Below are 17,595 nucleotides of genomic sequence, written 5' to 3' on the forward strand. Positions count from 1 at the left end.
AGCCTAAAGAACGTCCTGGGTTGGGTGGGAAGTTTGTGTTCCCTGGGCTCAGCTGACCCTAATTTGGGAAGGGGGGCCCAGGCCTGCAGCTCCCAAGGGGTTTGTGGTCCATGGATATCTGGCCAGCACAGGGAATGTCGGGATATCTGTAAGGCAGGATCCGGGAGGAAAGGTCAGAGGAGCCGGTTCCAGGTCTGGAGAAAGGGGAGGAAGGAGCAGATCCACCCAATTCCAAGGAATGCAGGGCTCTTGGAGGAGGATTCCTGCACAGCCACACAGAGGGAAAATCAGCTTTCCCTGGAATTCAGAGCTCTGAAGGAGCCTGATTTCATTCCTGGTTATCAGGGGAGGAATTCCCTCCCCTGGGATTTCCTGGATAAACCCCCGCCGTGGGTTCCTCCAGCCCTCAGTTCTGGGAGGTCTCTGCTGACAGGAAGTCAATCCCATTCCTGGAGGATCCTCCAGTGGCATTCCCAGGCTGCTCCCAGGGGGTTGGACGCTTTCACTTTTACTTCAGGCTCAGGCACTTTCGCTTTCACCTCCTCAGAGCCTTCTCAGATCAAGGACTTCTTTACTCCTCCAGAAAAATCCCGGATGTGCCAGGACTTTGGTGCCTCTGACTGGGAGGCTTTTCCTTCCAAAGGCTCCCCCTCCATCCCACAGGAATCCGCACCCTGGGAGTGTTTCCTGTCACCTGCTTGTTTATGGATTTATTTATTGCACATTATTAATCAACCTGGGGGGGAGGGTGTTCCCTGCCTGGACTTTCCTTTTGGAGCGATCCCCTCCAGCAAATTTCCTGGGATTAATGCTTTTCCAAGAGTTTTCCAGCCTTTTTTTTAGAGGGGTGTGTGTTTTAAGCCTTGAGCTTTCAGCCCTGAAGGTGAAAGTGTTGTTGTGGTGGTGGTGCTCCAGCAAGGAGGAAATAAAAAGAGGGGGGGGGTATGTTTTGGTCCAAACCTTTTAATTCCATGATCTGATTCCCCATGGAGACGCCTGGGCTCTCTGGCTGCTTCCCTGGGATTTACAGGATGCGGGAAACGAAGCAAAAAGGAGGAGAAAATTGGGTAAACTGGCCCGAAGAGGTGCAGCAATAACCCCCAGAGAGAGCTGGGAAGCCCCTTTGTTTTCCCTGCTCTTGGCATTCACTTGCTTTGTTCCCCCTCCTTCTGGTGATTCCAGAGGCATCACCTCTGGAAGTAGGAAGTGAATCCAGAAGGGCACAAAAAGAAGGTTTCAAACAGGCAAAAGAGCTTTAAGGACTTTCCTTTCTGTGCTCCGGGTTTCCATTCTCACCATACCTTGGACTGTTTTTAGGTCCCTTTCCCTTCTTGCCCTGTCTGGATTTGTGTGTTTTCCTTTCATTTTCCCTTTTAGTTGTTATTATTTCCTTATTTTCCGTCTTTTCCCACAGTGGGAACTGGCAGAGAAATGAGTTTAAAACACCCCATTTTAACTGGTTTCTTTTTTTCCCTCATGTTTTCACCCTCGAATAATTTGAGAGGAATATCAAAGGGGACCCAGGGAACGATTCCACCTCCTCTCCTTTAGAACTGAGGGGAGGGAAAGACAACAACCATCAGAAATTCCCCTTAAAAAAAATAGGAGCCGAAACCCCCCTCGGTTTGGGATTTGGAATCTCAGGGATCACCCCCCAGGAATAAAGATTTTTTTTTTAAACCAGTCCTGGATTTCCGGGTGGGTGCTTAGTATTTAAATTTAGGATTTTATCAGCTTCAAAAGCACAAACATTCCAGGTTTTTCCTTGGTTTCTGAGTCCATGTTTAATTTCTCAACTGTTTTGGGATCTCTCTCTGTGGGAAGTTGTTGGAATTAAGTGGAAATGCAAACCAGCTAGCTCAGTGTTGGGGTAACAGAGCTGAATCAACTTTATTAGAAAATGGAGGGGTTTTATAGGGATTGGGGAGGAAGCTTCAGGAATATGGGAGGAGAATAGGAGAAGCATGCTAATCCTCCAACTAGGATTGGATATAGGAAAATACATAAACATAGGGAGCATATACATATGTATGTAGGGGTAGGATAGCAACAGGGTAAGTCAGGGATTGGTCGAGCTGCTGTGGCTCCACGAACTGTCCAGTGGCAGCTGGCACCAGCTCTTGAGCACCATGTCCATGGCAACCACTTGCAACATGATGACAATTGAAGCTGCAGCTCAACGACAATATCACACCTAAAAATCACTTATAATACAGGCTGTTTTAACCACCATAATTATGTTCTTTACAATCATAAAAAATACCTCCAACATATCACCCTTTTTTGTTTTATAACTTAAATTAAATTAAAATAATATTTTGTACAATATATTAGTTAATATTAATAATAAATAGAATAAGAAATTAGTGTAATTTATATTAGATGAAATATATCATTTAGACTTAAAAAGAAATACGACAACTTTACAAAATATTACATTAACAGTCAGATTATAAAAATATAAGACATATATATATATGAAAATAAATAATCTTGTGATTAAAGATTTTTACAATCAAATGATGAGAATACGTAATAGAAATTGATTAACAAACAAGAGGGGGAACTATAAGGAATAGTAATAATAATAGAAATTAAAGAATGGATAATAATCAAACTAAAAATCTCGGATGATGTTGTGATAAGATTAACTCTAAAGATGTTATGATTTGGTTTGATGGATATTGTGTTTTGAGAGAGAATATTTTTATTTAGAACAATTAATAGTGATGACATTCGCATGGTGGAGTGTGTGTATTGTGATTTTTGGTGTTAAACATGAAATCCTGATAATTGGGGAAAACAGGAACTTGGATAAAAGGGTGTAATAAAAGCAGTAAAAAAATTATTCTAGATAGAAAAAGATAAAAGAGGTAATATGGATGTTTCCATATTTTTTACTCTCCTCTCTCCTGTCCACAAGAGACAGTAGGATGTGAAATAAAAAACTTAATAAAGGCATTATTAATAAAATAATATTTGTAAAAGACAAATCTCCAAGTTAGATGTTACTTAAGACCCGTTTTTAGGGTTAGAAGGGTTTAGGAATAGAGAGTAGGGAAGGGGAACTCCAGTGCAGAGACCTTCTTTACCCCGCAGCAACTCATCGCTTTTGAGTGACGGCACCATCAGTCAGGTAGCTTATTATTTGAAGGGGAAATAGAAACTTGGATGGGGAACCTCTGCGCAGAGGCCTTCTTTACCTCGCGGCCATCCACCGTGAGGCAGCTTATTATTTCCAGTTAGTGTTAGCTGAGAGGGAGGGAGAGAGGTCTTTAATTTAGCATGAAGATTTCTAAACCCATGGTAAACATGAAACACAAGTACAAACTAAGGTAAACCCAAACAAGCAGTTGCAAAACTACAACACAGTTATAATTGTATAAAAATATTTTAAACTTGAAAAGTAAAATGGTTAGAAAAAATACGTTGAAAAGACAAAAGTCTCCTTAGTTGTCTGCACTCCAGAATGTAACTGGGCGAGGATCTTGCTGAAAAGGTCTGTGAAGATTTCTTTTTCGGCGAGTAGTGCGGTTGTTAAATGACACATAGGTGTAGTTTCCCCCAGGTCTGAGGATTCGGAGCTGCCGTTGTAATGGTTCAGAAAATGGTAGAATTGGATTCCGCCTTGTTATTAAATCAGAATTGGCAGGTGAAGTAGTAAGGTTGCCTGCAGGCAGTACGGCATCGGTAAATGGCTGGTGGGCGGCACCATCTTGTCGGATGTTTACATCCTGAGTGGTGGAAGTGTTATGGTTGCCGCCATCTTGAAGGTTAGGGACTTCCGGGGCGACATTGGTGATGTTAGTCACAGAGGAGGGTAGAGGTGATGTGTCAGGTGACGTAATAATGGGTGGAGACACGACTTCCCATGATTGCTCCCTCGCGCCACCCTCTCCTCCCTCCTGTAACCCGTGAAAATTTTCCCACTGTTGGTCTAACACGCTGCCTTTATCGCCACCATACATGAAGTGTTTTTCTAGTTCGTCGCCATTTTGTCCCTCTGCCCTTGAGAAGTCCTCCCCCGCCATGTTAGGTGGTAGTGAGGGGGAGAGTGACGCAGACTGAAAAATGAATTCGTCGCCATTTTGAGATAGATTATAAGTGGCAGAAGTTTTATTACAGTCCTGCAAATTGTTATCCTCATCGATGTTAATATTCTGAGGACAGTCACTTTCATATATTTGGTTTTGATGTTGTGTAATAGTTGTTTCCAAATTTTCTTGAATATTATAAAGATGGTTTTCCACGCTTTTAGAGTCTTTACTGCGTGACTGTCTCCATTAAAAATTGCTATTGCCAATGCAGAATCGATTTTCGCTCATTTCATATAAGTTAGAATTTCTGGAATAGGATCGATGTTTTTGTAGATCCATTTCACTAAAGATTTTAGGGAGCTTTTGTCCAAAGGATAGTTACATCTTCTAATTAAAGCTTTTAAATGTTCATACATTTTAAGTTCGTCCCTCGAAGGGGAGGCTCCCATTGTTGCCGTTTCTTTTTTTCTATTTTATTTTTTGTAGTAATTTTTCGATTTTTATGTAGTTTTTTCTTTTTTAGTATGGGGTCTGGAGATGGGGTAGGAAGGTAGGGAATGCCCAGGGCACTCACCTCTCCCATCCGACGTCCAACGAAGGCAGTGAGAGGACATGAAGGTCAGTCTCGCCCTGGGAAGCCACTGGAGCTGCAGGGTCTCTTCTACACCCCTGCAGTTATTGCCCTCTTTGAGCGGTGTAGATTTTTCCTAAAACGTAAAATCTACAGGTCAGCCCTAGTTTTGGGCTCCATTTGGCACGGCTTTGAGAAATGGGAAAGGAGTGATCCAGCTCCGGGGTTTGTTAGCCCCACGTTGGGCGCCACTTGTTGGAATTAAGTGGAAATGCAGACCAGCTAGCTCAGTGTTGGGGTAACAGAGCTGAATCAACTTTATTAGAAAATGGAGGGGTTTTATAGGGATTGGGGAGGAAGCTTCAGGAATATGGGAGGAGAATAGGAGGAGCATGCTAATCCTCCAACTAGGATTGGGTATAGGAAAATACATAAACATAGGGAACATATACATATGTATGTAGGGGTAGGATAGCAACAGGGTAAGTCAGGGATTGGTCGAGCTGCTGTGGCTCCACGAACTGTCCAGTGGCAGCTGACACTGGCTCTTGAGCACCATGTCCATGGCAACCACTTGCAACATGATGACAATTGAAGCTGCAGCTCAACGACAATATCACACCTAAAAATCACTTATAATACAGGCTGTTTTAACCACCATAATTATGTTCTTTACAATCATAAAAACTACCTCCAACAGGAAGTGTTTTCAGTGGGGTGTTTTGTTTTGGGAATGTCCAGAGAGAGGGTTTGGGATGTGAGAAAGATCTGCCTCTGGAGGAGGCTCTGGAGGAGAGGCATCAAAACCTACACCCCCCTCCCCTCAAGAGCTCTGCAGGAAAACAGAGAATCCCAAAAAAAAAACCTGAGCACAAACCCGGAATTCTCCAACGTGTGGCTCTCACCTCCTGAAAAAACCCATTCCATGAATCCAAGTGACTTCAAACATGGGAGGAAACTCTGCCCTGCCCCAAGGAAAAGTTGATTTCCCACCAGGCTTTGCCTCTGGCACTTCCTCTGCACTTAATCCCTTTTTTCCAAAGGGAAAACTTCCAGGGAGTTCAGACCCTCCCCCCCTGCCAAGGAGCAATTGATCCCGCAGGGATTTGGGATCTGGGATGATCTGGGATGCGGAGCGGGAGGATCTGCGGGGCAGCAGCCCCAGGTGGATGTGGAGGAGCCCCCAGGGAATGTTCCTCACCTCCCTTTTGCTCCGCAGGGTTTCCCATGGAGCCGGGGGATTCCCTGCTGCAGAGGGCGGTGGCGGTGCTGCACAGCTCCTACCTGGACCCCACTGCCCGGGGCGGGTTCCGGTACAGCCGGGCCATCCTGGTGGAAAATGAGGCTTTCCGGAGTGAGGTGAGGCCGCAGGAGGAGTGGGGTGTTGCTGGAAGCTCGGGAAGGGGTTTTTTTTTGGGGAATTGCAGAGCTCTTCAATTCTGGTTTCTGGGCAGGGTTGTGTTTCCTGTTCAGCTGAGCTGCTCCCAGGGCCCCTTTCCCAGTTCCCGTCTTCCCTTTCTTTCCCTTCCATCCCTGTTTGGTCAGGAACAAAAGGTCCATTCAGCCACTGGGGCTCAGCATTCCAAGGCAGTTCCCGGAGGAGGCCTTTGGAGCAGGGAAAAGTCCCTTTAATATCCATCAGGAGAGCTTGAAAGACTTGCATTAAAGGCAGAATTCCATGTGGGATTTCTTTGGGGTTTAACCCTTCTTTCCAGCTGACTGTGGTGGGTACAGACCCCCTTCTAAAACCCCTCCACCCCTACATTCCCACTGCCACTGGCCTGGAAAACAGGCTGCTTTGGGAGCTGGGCATTCCCAGTCTGCCTGTTGTCATGGATCAAACAGGGTTTGGGCATTTGAGGATCATGGAGGGGATTGGGCTGGAAGGGACCTTAAAGATCATCCAATTCCAACCCCTCCACAGCAGGGACACCTCCCACTGTCCCAGGGTGCTCTAGCCTGGCCTTGGACACTCCCAGGGATCCAGGAGCAGCCACAGTTTCTCTGGGAAATCCAGTCCAGCCCCTCCCCACCTCCCAGCCAATAATTCCTTCCTAGTATCCCATCTATCCCTGCCCTCCTCCAGCTTAAGGCCATTCCCCCTTGTCCCATCACTCCATGCCCTTGTCCAAAGTCTCTCCCCATCCTTTTTGCGAGAGCCTGGAGGAGTAAAAGCCGCCTAAATCTGGGATAATCACCGTGGGGCCAGAATAAAAAAATAGGGGTTTCAAGTCACTTGTTGCTTTGCCTGGGAGTTCTGAACCCCAAAAAGGCAAAAGCAGTGACGGGGCTGTTGCTCCCTTACCTTCCAACCCCCCTGGGAAAATCCCATGCTCCCAGCACTTCCCTGAGCCACGGATCCTCTTTGCTCCCACAACCTTCTCCCTGGAAGTGCCCCGGAACAGCTGATCCAGCTGGATCCAGCACCACCTGGCTGCTGGATCTGCCCCGTCCTGGGAATGCGGGGGGTGTTTGGGGCAGGCTGAGAGGACATGGAATAAAGGAGGGGAGTTTTCCCGGTGTTTTCCAGCTGGGAGCTTTCGCCCGAGCCAAGGAAGCCGCCGGGTACAGCCGGGAGGAGCTGCAGGACACCTTTGGCTTCCTCCTGTATGACAAGGAAGAAGAGGTAACCTGGGAATGTTTGGCAGCTCCAGTTTGATCCCCAGTGGCTGCTCCATCCCACCAGAGCCCAGCAGAGCTGGGGGCTGAGGAGTCCCGGCTCTCTGGGCCCTGGAATTGCCGCTGGAAGGAGCTCCGGGAGGAAGGTTTGAGGGATGGGTCTTATTTTCCGTCTCTCCAGTCACTTCTCTTTGGGATTTGGCTGCTTCCTTTGCCCTCTGCAGGGAGACAGGAGGAGTTTCCCTTTGTCCCAGTGGATCTGTCACAGAGCCACGGGATGGTTTGGGTGGGAAGGGACCTTAAGCCCATCTTGTTCTGCCCCCGACACCTCCCACTGTCCCAGGTTGCTCCAGCCTGGCTTTGGACACTCCCAGGGATCCAGGGGCAGCCACAGCTTCTCTGGGAAACCCATTCCAGCCCCTCCTCACCCTCCCAGGCAGCAATTCCTTCCCAATGTCCACCTAACCCTGCCCTGTGCCAAGTGCAGGGGGTGAGGCCTGCAGTGCCCACCTGGAAAAGCCGCTGTGGGACAGGACATGGGGGGGGGGCGGGGGCTTGGGGAGGGCAGATTCCCTGGATTCTGCCAGCTGAGAGCAGAAGGAGCCTCCCCCAACTCCTGGGGAAATGATCCCTACCCGTTTCTCACCAGGATGCCTTGGATTTTGTGAGGGGAGTTTTTCCAGGATGCCTGGGGGACGCGGTGGGAATTCCTTTCACTTGATTTCCTGATGCCACGGGTGGCTTTGGGCCTTGAATTCTCTTTTCTCCCCGTTGCTTCTTCCCGTGGACATTTTATTTCCTTGTCCTTTATCCTTGCAAGTGTTTTTCCAGCTGCTTGGGGACGGGCTTTGCTCCCTGTGCCCTGCTTTGTGGGAAATCAGTGTGCAAAGGGCTGTCTGTGCTCTCTCCAAGGCAAAGGCAGTGTGTCAGAGCGGCCTCCGTGTCAACAGCAGCTCCATTTCCACGCTGGGAGACCCGGCCAAAGGTGAGAATTCCATGGGGAGAACCCAGACTCCCTGCCCTGGGAATACTGGCTCCCTGAAAAAATCCGAGGCAGAACACGAACTCCTGCTGCTGCCTCTGCCAGGATCCCTGGAAAATCCCTTTTTTCTGCACTGGATTTACCAGATGGAGCAGCAGTTTTCCCTCTGCCCCCACAACCAAGGATGGGATCTTCCACAGGGAACATTGCCATCTCTTCACTTCTCCATTCCCCTTTTTTCCTGAAAAAAAACCAGTCACCAAACTGGTTTCTTTGGGAATAAACCTCAGTCCTGGGGGACTGAGGGCAGTATTAGGGTGCCCCTCTGCTCAGCCCCTGTTTCCCCCCCGAGAATTCCCTACACATCTCCACAAACATAAATCAGGAATGAAGAACCAAGGGAAAAAAAAAAAAAAAAGGAAGACAGAAAGATCTTTGCCCCTTTTTGTGGCTGTACAGAGCCTCTCATTCCCAGGATTCTTCCCAGAGGTGGTTTGTTTTTGTTTTGGGAATGTCTTTACTGGACAGGTGATTCACGTTATCCTGTTTTCCCAGGGGTTTATATTTCCAAGCATGCAGACTGTCTCCACCCCAGACCCTGGCACCACGGAGAATCGGGATATATTGTCATTTGCAAGCTAATTAAGGTAAAATCCAAGGGAGTTTGGTGTGTGTGGAGTGGTTTTCAGAGGCCACTAAACAGCACAAGTGGGTTTTAAGGAGACTTTTGGTGCCTGTAACTGGGGGGGAGGCTGTAAAATCAGACCCCACAGTCACATTTTCCCTGGATTCTCCTGCATTTGGGGGGTTTGAGGGGAAATCCTTAAGATTGGTCAGATCAGAGCTCCATTTTATTCCTCTGTGGAGCTGGTGTGTGACCACTTTCCCCTTTGTCCACTGATTCCTGGCTCCAAACCCACCCTCTCCCATTCCCTCTGGATTCCTGGCTCCAAACCCACCCTACTCCCATCCCCTCTGAATTCCTGGCTCCAAACCCACTCTTCTCCCACCCCCAGTGATTTCTGGCTCCAAATCCACCCTGCTCCCATTCCCTCTGGATTCCTGGCTCCAAACCCACCCTCCTCCCATCCCCTCTGAATTCCTGGCTCCAAACCCACCTTGCTCCCATCCCCTCTGGATTCCTGGCTCCAAACCCACCCTGTTCCCACTCCCCACCCCGAGCATTGACCCTTCATCTCCCATGCCAAAATCATCCGAATTTCTGGAATGCCCCCCACCCCTCACAGCATCGGGAAGGGCGGGGTTTCCCCCACCACCATTTTTTGGGGGGGAAATGGGAATTTCTGCCTGCTGGAGTCCCTCGGTGCGGGCACTGGGCTGTGTGACACTCTGTGCCATGTTCCAGGGCAGGGTGCGGGTGATCCCTGAGGATTACACCACCACCTACACCTGCCCCTCGCCGGGCTACGACTGCCACGTCGCCGAGAGCCGCGACCCGGCCGCGGCCCCGCCCGGCCCCGGCCAGGCCTTCGAGCAGAGCCAGGTACCTGGGCAGAGCCCCTCCCTGGGGCTCCAGGGGTGAGTTCCCCTGTCCCTCCCCGGGTTATCCCTGTTCTCCTCCCTCTCTCCCAGTGCTACGTGTACGAGGTGTGCGCCGGCAGCCCGGCCCCGCGGCCCAGGCAGGTCTGTCCCTACATCATGCTCTACTGCCAGTACAGGGATCCCAAGGACGTGGCCATGGAAGACCTGTAAGCAACTCCCTGGCGTTCCATAAGAATTCCATAAGAATTGGCTTTTCCTGGCCTGTTTCCCCCCCCCTACACTCCCAGTTTCTAAACGCTCTTCTTTTTGTTCCTTCGCTGCAGGCCCCGGTGTGATCCCCAAGGTAGGAGTGTCTGGGGCTGTGTTTGGTGTTCTGAAGGTACTTCAGTCTCTCTGTTCTCCTCTCCTGCTTTCCCTGAGCTGTTTTCCTGAGCTGCTCTCCCTCTCTCCCAGATCTCTACTGCCCGTGGAGAGGACAACTCACCATCCAGGGGAAACCATTTTGCGACATCACCCTGAGGACCCCCCACAGCTGCTCCATCCCAGTCCAGCTGTGAGCTGTCCTTTTCCTTCCTCTCCTGGGAATTTTGGGGTGTCCCTGTGCCAGTTTTGCCTCCGTCAGGATGACCCTTCAGTGCCAGGAGGGTGGGGTTGGGTGGTAGTGGCGCAGCCGGATAAGGATTTGGGATCGTGGAATGGTTTGGGTGGGAAGGGGCATTAAAGAGCATCCACGAGCATATGGATGGGCAGGGACACCTTCCACTATCCCAGGCTACTCCAAGCCTGGCCTTGAACAATTCCAGGATTTGAGGATTTAAGGATTATAGCGGGAGCCTCAAATCAGCCAAGTGCAGGGAAGCTGCCCCTTCCTCAGAGCTGCTTCCTGAGGTTCCACGGGGACAGGGCAGCCAGCATTCCCTGCCCCTGCCAGCCCTTCCTGCTGCTCACCCCACCTCTGTGCCCCCAGGCCTACCAGGCTGGACATCAGCCACGTCATGGCACTGGCTGAGCTGAGGGAGAAACTGCCGGAGGCGGCCTTTGGGAAAGGGAATTACACCGGCAAGGAAGGTGAGTGGAGAGCCTTCCCAGGGATCCTTCTGCTGGGCCACGGGAATTGCCATGGGAGTCAGGGCAGGGCCCTGGTTGGAAGGGGTTACAGAGGAATAAAATGCCAGGGAATATAAGAAAATACATGGAAAAAACACCAAGGCAACTCAGGGATGTTTTGCTGTCCACATTCCATGTGGGGTCCTGGTGGGATAAACCCCTCTTCCCAACAGAACTCCTTAAGCAGCCCATTCCTGGGACAGGGAAGGGTGGGATACTCTGTTTGGAGAGCCAGGGATGTTTTTCTGGTGGGATAGGATCTGGATCTCCCCACCAGGCAAGACACTTGCCACCTCCTGGATTCTTGGAATCTAATATTGAACAGCACAAACCCCACGGATCTGGAGGAGGGAGAGGAAATCCTGAGGATTTTTAAATCCCTTTTAAAATCCCAGTATTTCCACCCAACCTCGAGGGACAGGAGCTCTTGTTTGTTCGGAGTTCGTGCAAAAAGCAGCATTTTAACACCAAATTCCCTCCCTCCTGCCCCCAGTCTGCTTCCAGGGGGTTTATTCCAGCTTATATGAAGTGGAAATATCCAGTAAGGATCAACAAAAAATGGATCAGTTCGTAGAAAACCTAAAGGAAAAGGACTTGGTAAGTGTTTAAAAACCATTGTTCTGGGAGGGGAATGGAACTCTTGAAACTTGGGTTAAAATTATTTTTCAGTCATGAAAAATGGGAGTTTCCCTGCTTGAAGTGTTATTTTATTCTCCAACGTGATTTCATCTTTCCCTGCATCAATTGTTAACTGAAGATCAACCCCTGGGAGCTGGGGAACATGTGATCCCAAGAAGACATTTTTCCACCACACTCGGGTGTTTTTGTTCCCAGGGGGATTCTCCTGCTTCCTGGTGCCTCTAGGGAAAAAAAAAAAAGGGGGACAGCAAAGATCTGTCCTTGCTGCAGCTCCTCAGTTCCCAGATCTGAGGGGACATCAGCTTATCGAGGATGGCCCTGTCTTCTTCTCCTTCTGGAAAGGCTCCAGGGAGACCTGAGAGCCCCTTGCAGGGCCTAAAGGGACTCCAGGAGAGCTGGAGAGGGACTGGGGACAAGGCCTGGAGGGACAGGAGACAGGGAATGGCTTCCCAGTGCCAGAGGGCAGGGACAGATGGGAGATTGGGAAGGAATTGCTGGCTGGGAGGGTGGGGAGGGGCTGGACTGGATTTCCCAGAGAAGCTGTGGCTGCCCCTGGATCCCTGGGAGTACCCAAGGCCAGGCTGGAGCAGCCTGGGACAGTGGGAAGTGTTGGGGTTGGAGCTGGAGCCACCCAAACCATTCCATGATTTTATGATGTATCTCTCCAGCTGGATGAATCCAATCTCCCTGGTTCCAGCTGTGGCAGCAGCTCCCAAAGGCAGGAATGGAAGATTCCCTCAGTCTCCCTTTCCCTGCCAGGTGTTCAGGCCCTGGGAGGAGATGAAGGGGTGGCTGAGGTTGCTCCTCTGGGTGTTCCAGGGATGTCTCCCAGTGCCAGGGCCTGACTTTCCCCCTCACCTTCCTGAAAATCCCGTCACTGAGAACCCCCAGCTGTTCCGAGGAGCTGGATCCATCCAGCAGAATTCCTGGCTCTTATCCCTACTGCTCCGCTGGCTCGGCACAGCCAAAGCCAGGAGCTGCTGCTGCACAATGTGGATGTCACACTGGAATTGGCCAGCATTCCCCAAATTGGGCTGTTTTCGTGGAGGAATGAGGCCCGGGCACGAATCCAACTCTGTGTTATGTCTGAATTAATGGAGTGGGATTGGTGGGGTTTCCCGGAGCATCCAAACGCCGAGGATTATTCACCTTCTCTCCCTTTCCTGGAAAGATGTGCCTGCGTGGCAGGCACAGATCCCAGTGCGTGTTCCCTAGCCAAGCCAAGCTCGGCCATCAAGTCCCACCCAAACACAAGGAGAAGCTCCAGAAGTGCCTGTTATCCCTTTATCCACCTGGGCCGTGCACAGAATTCCAGGCTTTTCCTGCACCCAGCACATCTTTCGCACACCCTGGCCTTGGTGCTGCTGAAAAGCTGCTAAAAACCTTCAGGCAGGGGGTGGCTGCAGCTCTTGGGTGCATTTTGGTTGCATTTTCATTGCATTTCTCAGATCTTGGTGTTCCCTGCCAGGAAAACCTTCCCCTTGGGCCGCAGGATTCCCAGCAGGGATTCCCTGGCTGGTTTGGACCCCGAGGGAGCCAAATAATTGGTGACAGCTCCTCTGACTGAGCATATTTACCTTCATTTGTGGCTCTTAAGGAGAGCTAGGAGGGATTTAAGGGCTGGCTGAGGAGGTAAATGGAAGCCTTTGTGGGGCACACGTGGCATGAGAGGAGGTGTCCCCTGGCCAGGGAGGGAGCTGCTGGTGCCAGCGGTGCCAAGTGTGCCAAGGAGGGGCTGCTCCAGCTCTCCACGTGTCTCTTGCAGGCAATCGTCAAACATTTACAGGATCAGGGGGTCCTCATCTTCCTCACCTCCTCGGCCTTGGCGCCAGACCATGGTAAGAGGGGCCAGGGAGGTGGGGGTGATAAATCTGGGATCAATCTCCCGCCGTTCTCTCCCACTCAAAGCTGCTCTTTCCCGCAGGAATTGACGCCCAGGAGCCCCTCAGCCTCCTGGCCCTGTTCCTGTTCACCTCGGCCCGCTCCCTGTGCTTCAGAGGTAGGAGCTCCCCGTTCCTCACATGCTCTTTTTGGGCTGGAATCCTCACCAGACAAAGGGCCTCCCTTTTGGGGTGGAATCCTCACCAAAAAAGGCCTCCCGGCCACAGCCACCGGGAATGTTCCTGCTCAGCTTTAGCACAGGCCGTGGGAACAGCTCAAGTCCCAGCTCGCCTCTGAGGCTGCACTTTGGGCTGGTCTGAAGCTGCTCCCTGCTTTGCTGGTGGCTTTACCCCTTTGTGACATGGTGATAAGTGGTGATAAAAGGTGATAAGTGGTGATAAATGGCGATAAAAGGTGATAAAGGATTAGTTTTGAGTCAGTTTTCAGCAGCACCCACTCCCTCAAGTGGCCTCTGGGAGCCTGACCCTGCAAAGCCAGGCTGACATCCCTGGGCTGACATCCCTAAGCACGTGGCACTTACTGGACAGGGCTCCAGGTGGAAAATGAGGGAATTGGAGGGTGAGGAGAGGAGGGGAAAGGGGGAATTCTCCCTAAAAAAGCAGTGGGGATTTTGGGTTTTGGCTGTGTTTTTATAAGGGCATGTGGTGACAGGACAAGGGGAATGGCTCCAGACTGGAAGGGATTAGGGTTAGGTGGGAGACTGGTAAGGAATTCCTGGCTGGGAGGGTGGAGAAGGGCTGGAATGGGTTTCCCAGAGAAGCTATGGCTGCCCCTGGATCCCTGGAAGTGTCCAAGGCCAGGTTGGAGCAACCTGGGCTACTGGAAGGTGTCGGGGGTGGAACAGGATGGTTTAAGGTCCTTTCCAACCCAAACCATGGTGGGTTGGAATAAGAAATAAGAGAGAAGGGAAATAAACTTGTGGCTTGGTTTTGGTCGTGCTGCACAGCCCCACAACGGGCAGGGAATCCCTCTGGAGCAGAAGGATTTATCCCTGGAAGGCTGAGTGTGAGGAGAACAGGCCAAGGAGGGATTGACCTTGGGGGAGAAGGTGATGGAGACGGGAGAGGGCCCCAAAATGGGCTGCTGGTGGTGCAGAACAAACACAGGGAGCCTGCAAAGGAGATGGAGGGGGATTTTTGTGGTGACAGGACAATGGAAATGGTTTCAAAGTGAAAGGGAACAGTTTTTTAAATCTCCAGGTACAAAATTCTTCCTTCAGGATTCGGATACAGGGTGGGTTTGGAAGTTGGGTGAAGCCATGGTGGTAATTTGGCATTTCAGGGGTAATAATCCCTGGGTAATAATGTTTCCCATTCCCTGAGATTAAAACCCCCTCTTTCCTTGGGTAAGAATGTTTCCCATTCCCTGAGATTATACCTCCTTTTCCCTTGGACAGTAATTTTTCCCATTCCCTGGGATTAAAAATCTTTTTTTCCTTGGATAATAAGGTTTCCCATCCCTTGAGATTAAAACCCTCTTTCCTTGGGCAGAAATCATTCCCACTTCCTGGGATTAAAAACCCTTTTCCCTTGGATAATCAGGTTTCCCATTTCCAAACAATCCATCTGGAATCTGTTCCCTCCTTGTCGGGAGGAATGTTGGGAAGGCATTCTCAAACCAGAGGTGGAGCCAGGCAGCTGGGAAGTGGCTCCCACCCAGGGATGCCTGGCCCTGCCAAAATCAAGGACCAGGAAAAGCACCCAGCTTGGAGGGAAGAGGGACGCCTCGAGGCGACAGGGAAGGGCGCTGGGATTGTCCGGAGAACCGCTGGGATTGTGCCAGGAAGCTGGGCCAAGCCTGAGGGTGCGATCCACCCACCAGATGTGGATTGCCCAGGGAAAAGCTGGACAAACCTGGCTCGCGTGGAAGGGGAGCTCCGCTGCGCGGCTCTGCGTGTCCCGCGGGCTCTCCGGGAATGCTGGGCCGCCGAGAGCCGAATTCCCTGCAGACACGTGCGAGGGCAGCCCCGCGGAGCCCCCGGGGAGCTCCGCTCGCTGCGAGGGGCGGGAATGTTTTTTGGGATGTACGGCTGGCGCTCGCGGGGTTTTGAGATGCAGATTGAGCTGGGGGTGGGGTCCCAGGGGGGAAGAGGCTGTGAAATTCCAACCTTTGGGATAACAAAGGTCAGCGGCCCACGTGGATGGGCGCTGGGAGGCGCTGGGAGACACGGCGGGAGCGGAGATCCGTGAGGAAGAGTTGGGACGGGAGCACGGGGAGACTGAAGGTATAAATCCATGGATTTCCTTTCTTTGGGCTCCTCCTGGAGGCACCGGGAGCGAGGTGTTTATGGAATGTGGGATGGAAGACCTGGCCTGGAAGCGGGAAGGAAAGGTGGGCTGCGTGGGGAGCCCCGGGGGGACCTTGCGGCTCGTGGAGCTGCTGCTGGGAAGGGGCTTCGATCGCGGCAGGGACAGCCTGTGCTGCTGGCATTGGGATCACCAGGGAGGCTTGGCAATGGTCGCACCGGGAATTCAGCGGGATCAGCTTTGGGGAGTCACCCGTGCGTTATTTCTGTGGCCCCCAGCCCTGCCGGGGGGGGGTCTGTGTGTCCTCCGTCCCGCTCACAGCAGGAGGAGATGGAGCTGCTGAAGCTGGATGTGAACGGGGACTCCAGTGATCTGGAAATGGTGCTGCTCCCTATTTTTTAACGAGTTTAGAGGGGGAAAAAAAACCACAAATCCCATGTATTTTAGAGCTCTGAAATGCTGGATTTCGTGTGAATTAGTGGAGTGAAGGGTCTTGGACCACTCCGGGAGGGATCTCCCCCTGGAATTTTCTGCAGGATGGGGCTGGCCGATACACCCCCAGCCATTTCATCTCACTTTAATTCACTTTTTTGTTTTGACTCCTACTTGCAGCTCTGTTACCCTCAGCAGTTACAAACACCCCCCGAACCGGGCCATCTCCCGGCTTTTTTCTGGGCTGTCCCCTGGATCTTCTCCCTTCCTCTCGCGCTCGGGGAGGGGGGGAATTCAATCCTCTCCCTTCTTTGATCTTCCCCGCCGCAGCGGAAAAACGCCCCGCGGACGCCAAGAGGAGGTACGGGGACAAGAGGGACATTCCCTGGAAGGTGTCGTCGGTCCTGCCGGGGCTCCGCTACGCCCTGAGGAAAGCCCGGGGCTCCCCATGGAATGACCCCGTCAGCCCCAGCGCGCGGATCAAGCAGCACTTCCAGGACTACGCGAAGGTGGGGCCGGAGCCCGCAGACTCCCAGCTGACCCTTCCTGCTGCCCCCTCGGCCGCGGAGGAGCAGCCCGGCGCCTTCCACGAGTGCCCCAAGAAGTGGCTGTGCCAGCTGCGGCATTACCTGCTGGACCCCAGGAGCTACACGCTGGCGCTGTCGGCCGCCATCGGCTCCCTCAGGGGGCTGGCCGAGTCCCCGCCGGGCCACACCGAAGGGCTTCCCCCCAGAGAGGGCGGTGCAAGGGAAGGCCCCGCTCCCCAGGCCGGGGGAGAGCCCGCGGGGGATTCGGGCTGTGCCGGGGGAGAGCCCGCGGGGGATTCCAGCTCTGCCGGGGGAGAGCCCGCGGGGGATTCCAGCTCTGCCGGGGGAGAGCCCGCGGGGGATTCCGGCTGTGCCAGCAGCCCCGGGGAGCAGGGAAGGAGGAAATCCAGCCGGCTCCTCATGAGCAGGAAGAGTTACACGCAATTCCTGGAGGAAGAGGAGTCCGAGGGAGAGGAGGACGGGAGCCCCAAGACGAGACCCAGCACGAGGAGACCCGGCACGGCCACCACCTCCAAAAAAGGAAAGGCCACGGGCAGTTCCCACGAGCCCCTGCTTAAACTGGCCAATCTACAGTTTCCACAAAGAAGGAAAAGAGGTAAGGGCTGCAGAAACGGGGCTGGCATCCAGCCTGTCCAGGTAGGATGCTCAGGGGTCACTTGGAGTCATCCCAAGGGGCCCAGAGCAGGCAGAGACCTCCTGGCAGCATCCAGACACACCTATGGAGGTGTTTCCACAGCCTCTTGTTCTCCTGGGATGGAGAACAGAAGGGAAAAAGGGAGGGAACTCAGGGAATGTCAGTGAAATGCCTGAAGTGGGTGGTGTTCCCTTGCTTTGCTTCCAGGTGACAGGGACATGAGCCCTGGATTTATTACCAGTTAAATCCGAGCAGGGTGATGGGAAGCCAAACAAATCCCACAATCACCTCCCCCCTTCCCGGGCTGGAGTTCATTCCTGATTGCTCTTTACCTGCCCTTGTGACATGTTCCCAGCCCAAAGGCCTGTTGTCCCT

The 17,595-nt window shown here is 52.1% G+C and overlaps 1 protein-coding gene across 1 annotated transcript in view; it reads left to right on the forward strand.

The window, feature by feature from the left end:
- TASOR2 (transcription activation suppressor family member 2) overlaps positions 1 to 17,595 on the forward strand; it is a 35,536-nt gene that overhangs the window by 2,390 nt on the left and 15,551 nt on the right. Inside the window, exons 2-14 of the mRNA XM_050323501.1 lie at positions 5,828 to 5,967; positions 7,139 to 7,234; positions 8,140 to 8,212; positions 8,765 to 8,856; positions 9,576 to 9,713; positions 9,803 to 9,918; positions 10,036 to 10,055; positions 10,166 to 10,265; positions 10,680 to 10,780; positions 11,313 to 11,416; positions 13,224 to 13,296; positions 13,383 to 13,457; positions 16,369 to 17,181. Coding sequence (XP_050179458.1) covers positions 5,828 to 5,967; positions 7,139 to 7,234; positions 8,140 to 8,212; positions 8,765 to 8,856; positions 9,576 to 9,713; positions 9,803 to 9,918; positions 10,036 to 10,055; positions 10,166 to 10,265; positions 10,680 to 10,780; positions 11,313 to 11,416; positions 13,224 to 13,296; positions 13,383 to 13,457; positions 16,369 to 17,181 — 1,941 coding nt within the window. The remainder of the gene's footprint in view (positions 1 to 5,827; positions 5,968 to 7,138; positions 7,235 to 8,139; positions 8,213 to 8,764; positions 8,857 to 9,575; positions 9,714 to 9,802; positions 9,919 to 10,035; positions 10,056 to 10,165; positions 10,266 to 10,679; positions 10,781 to 11,312; positions 11,417 to 13,223; positions 13,297 to 13,382; positions 13,458 to 16,368; positions 17,182 to 17,595) is intronic.

This window comes from Myiozetetes cayanensis, unplaced genomic scaffold (assembly GCF_022539395.1).
Source record: "Myiozetetes cayanensis isolate MyiCay16 unplaced genomic scaffold, myiCay2020 scf3, whole genome shotgun sequence".
NCBI lineage: Eukaryota > Metazoa > Chordata > Aves > Passeriformes > Tyrannidae > Myiozetetes > Myiozetetes cayanensis.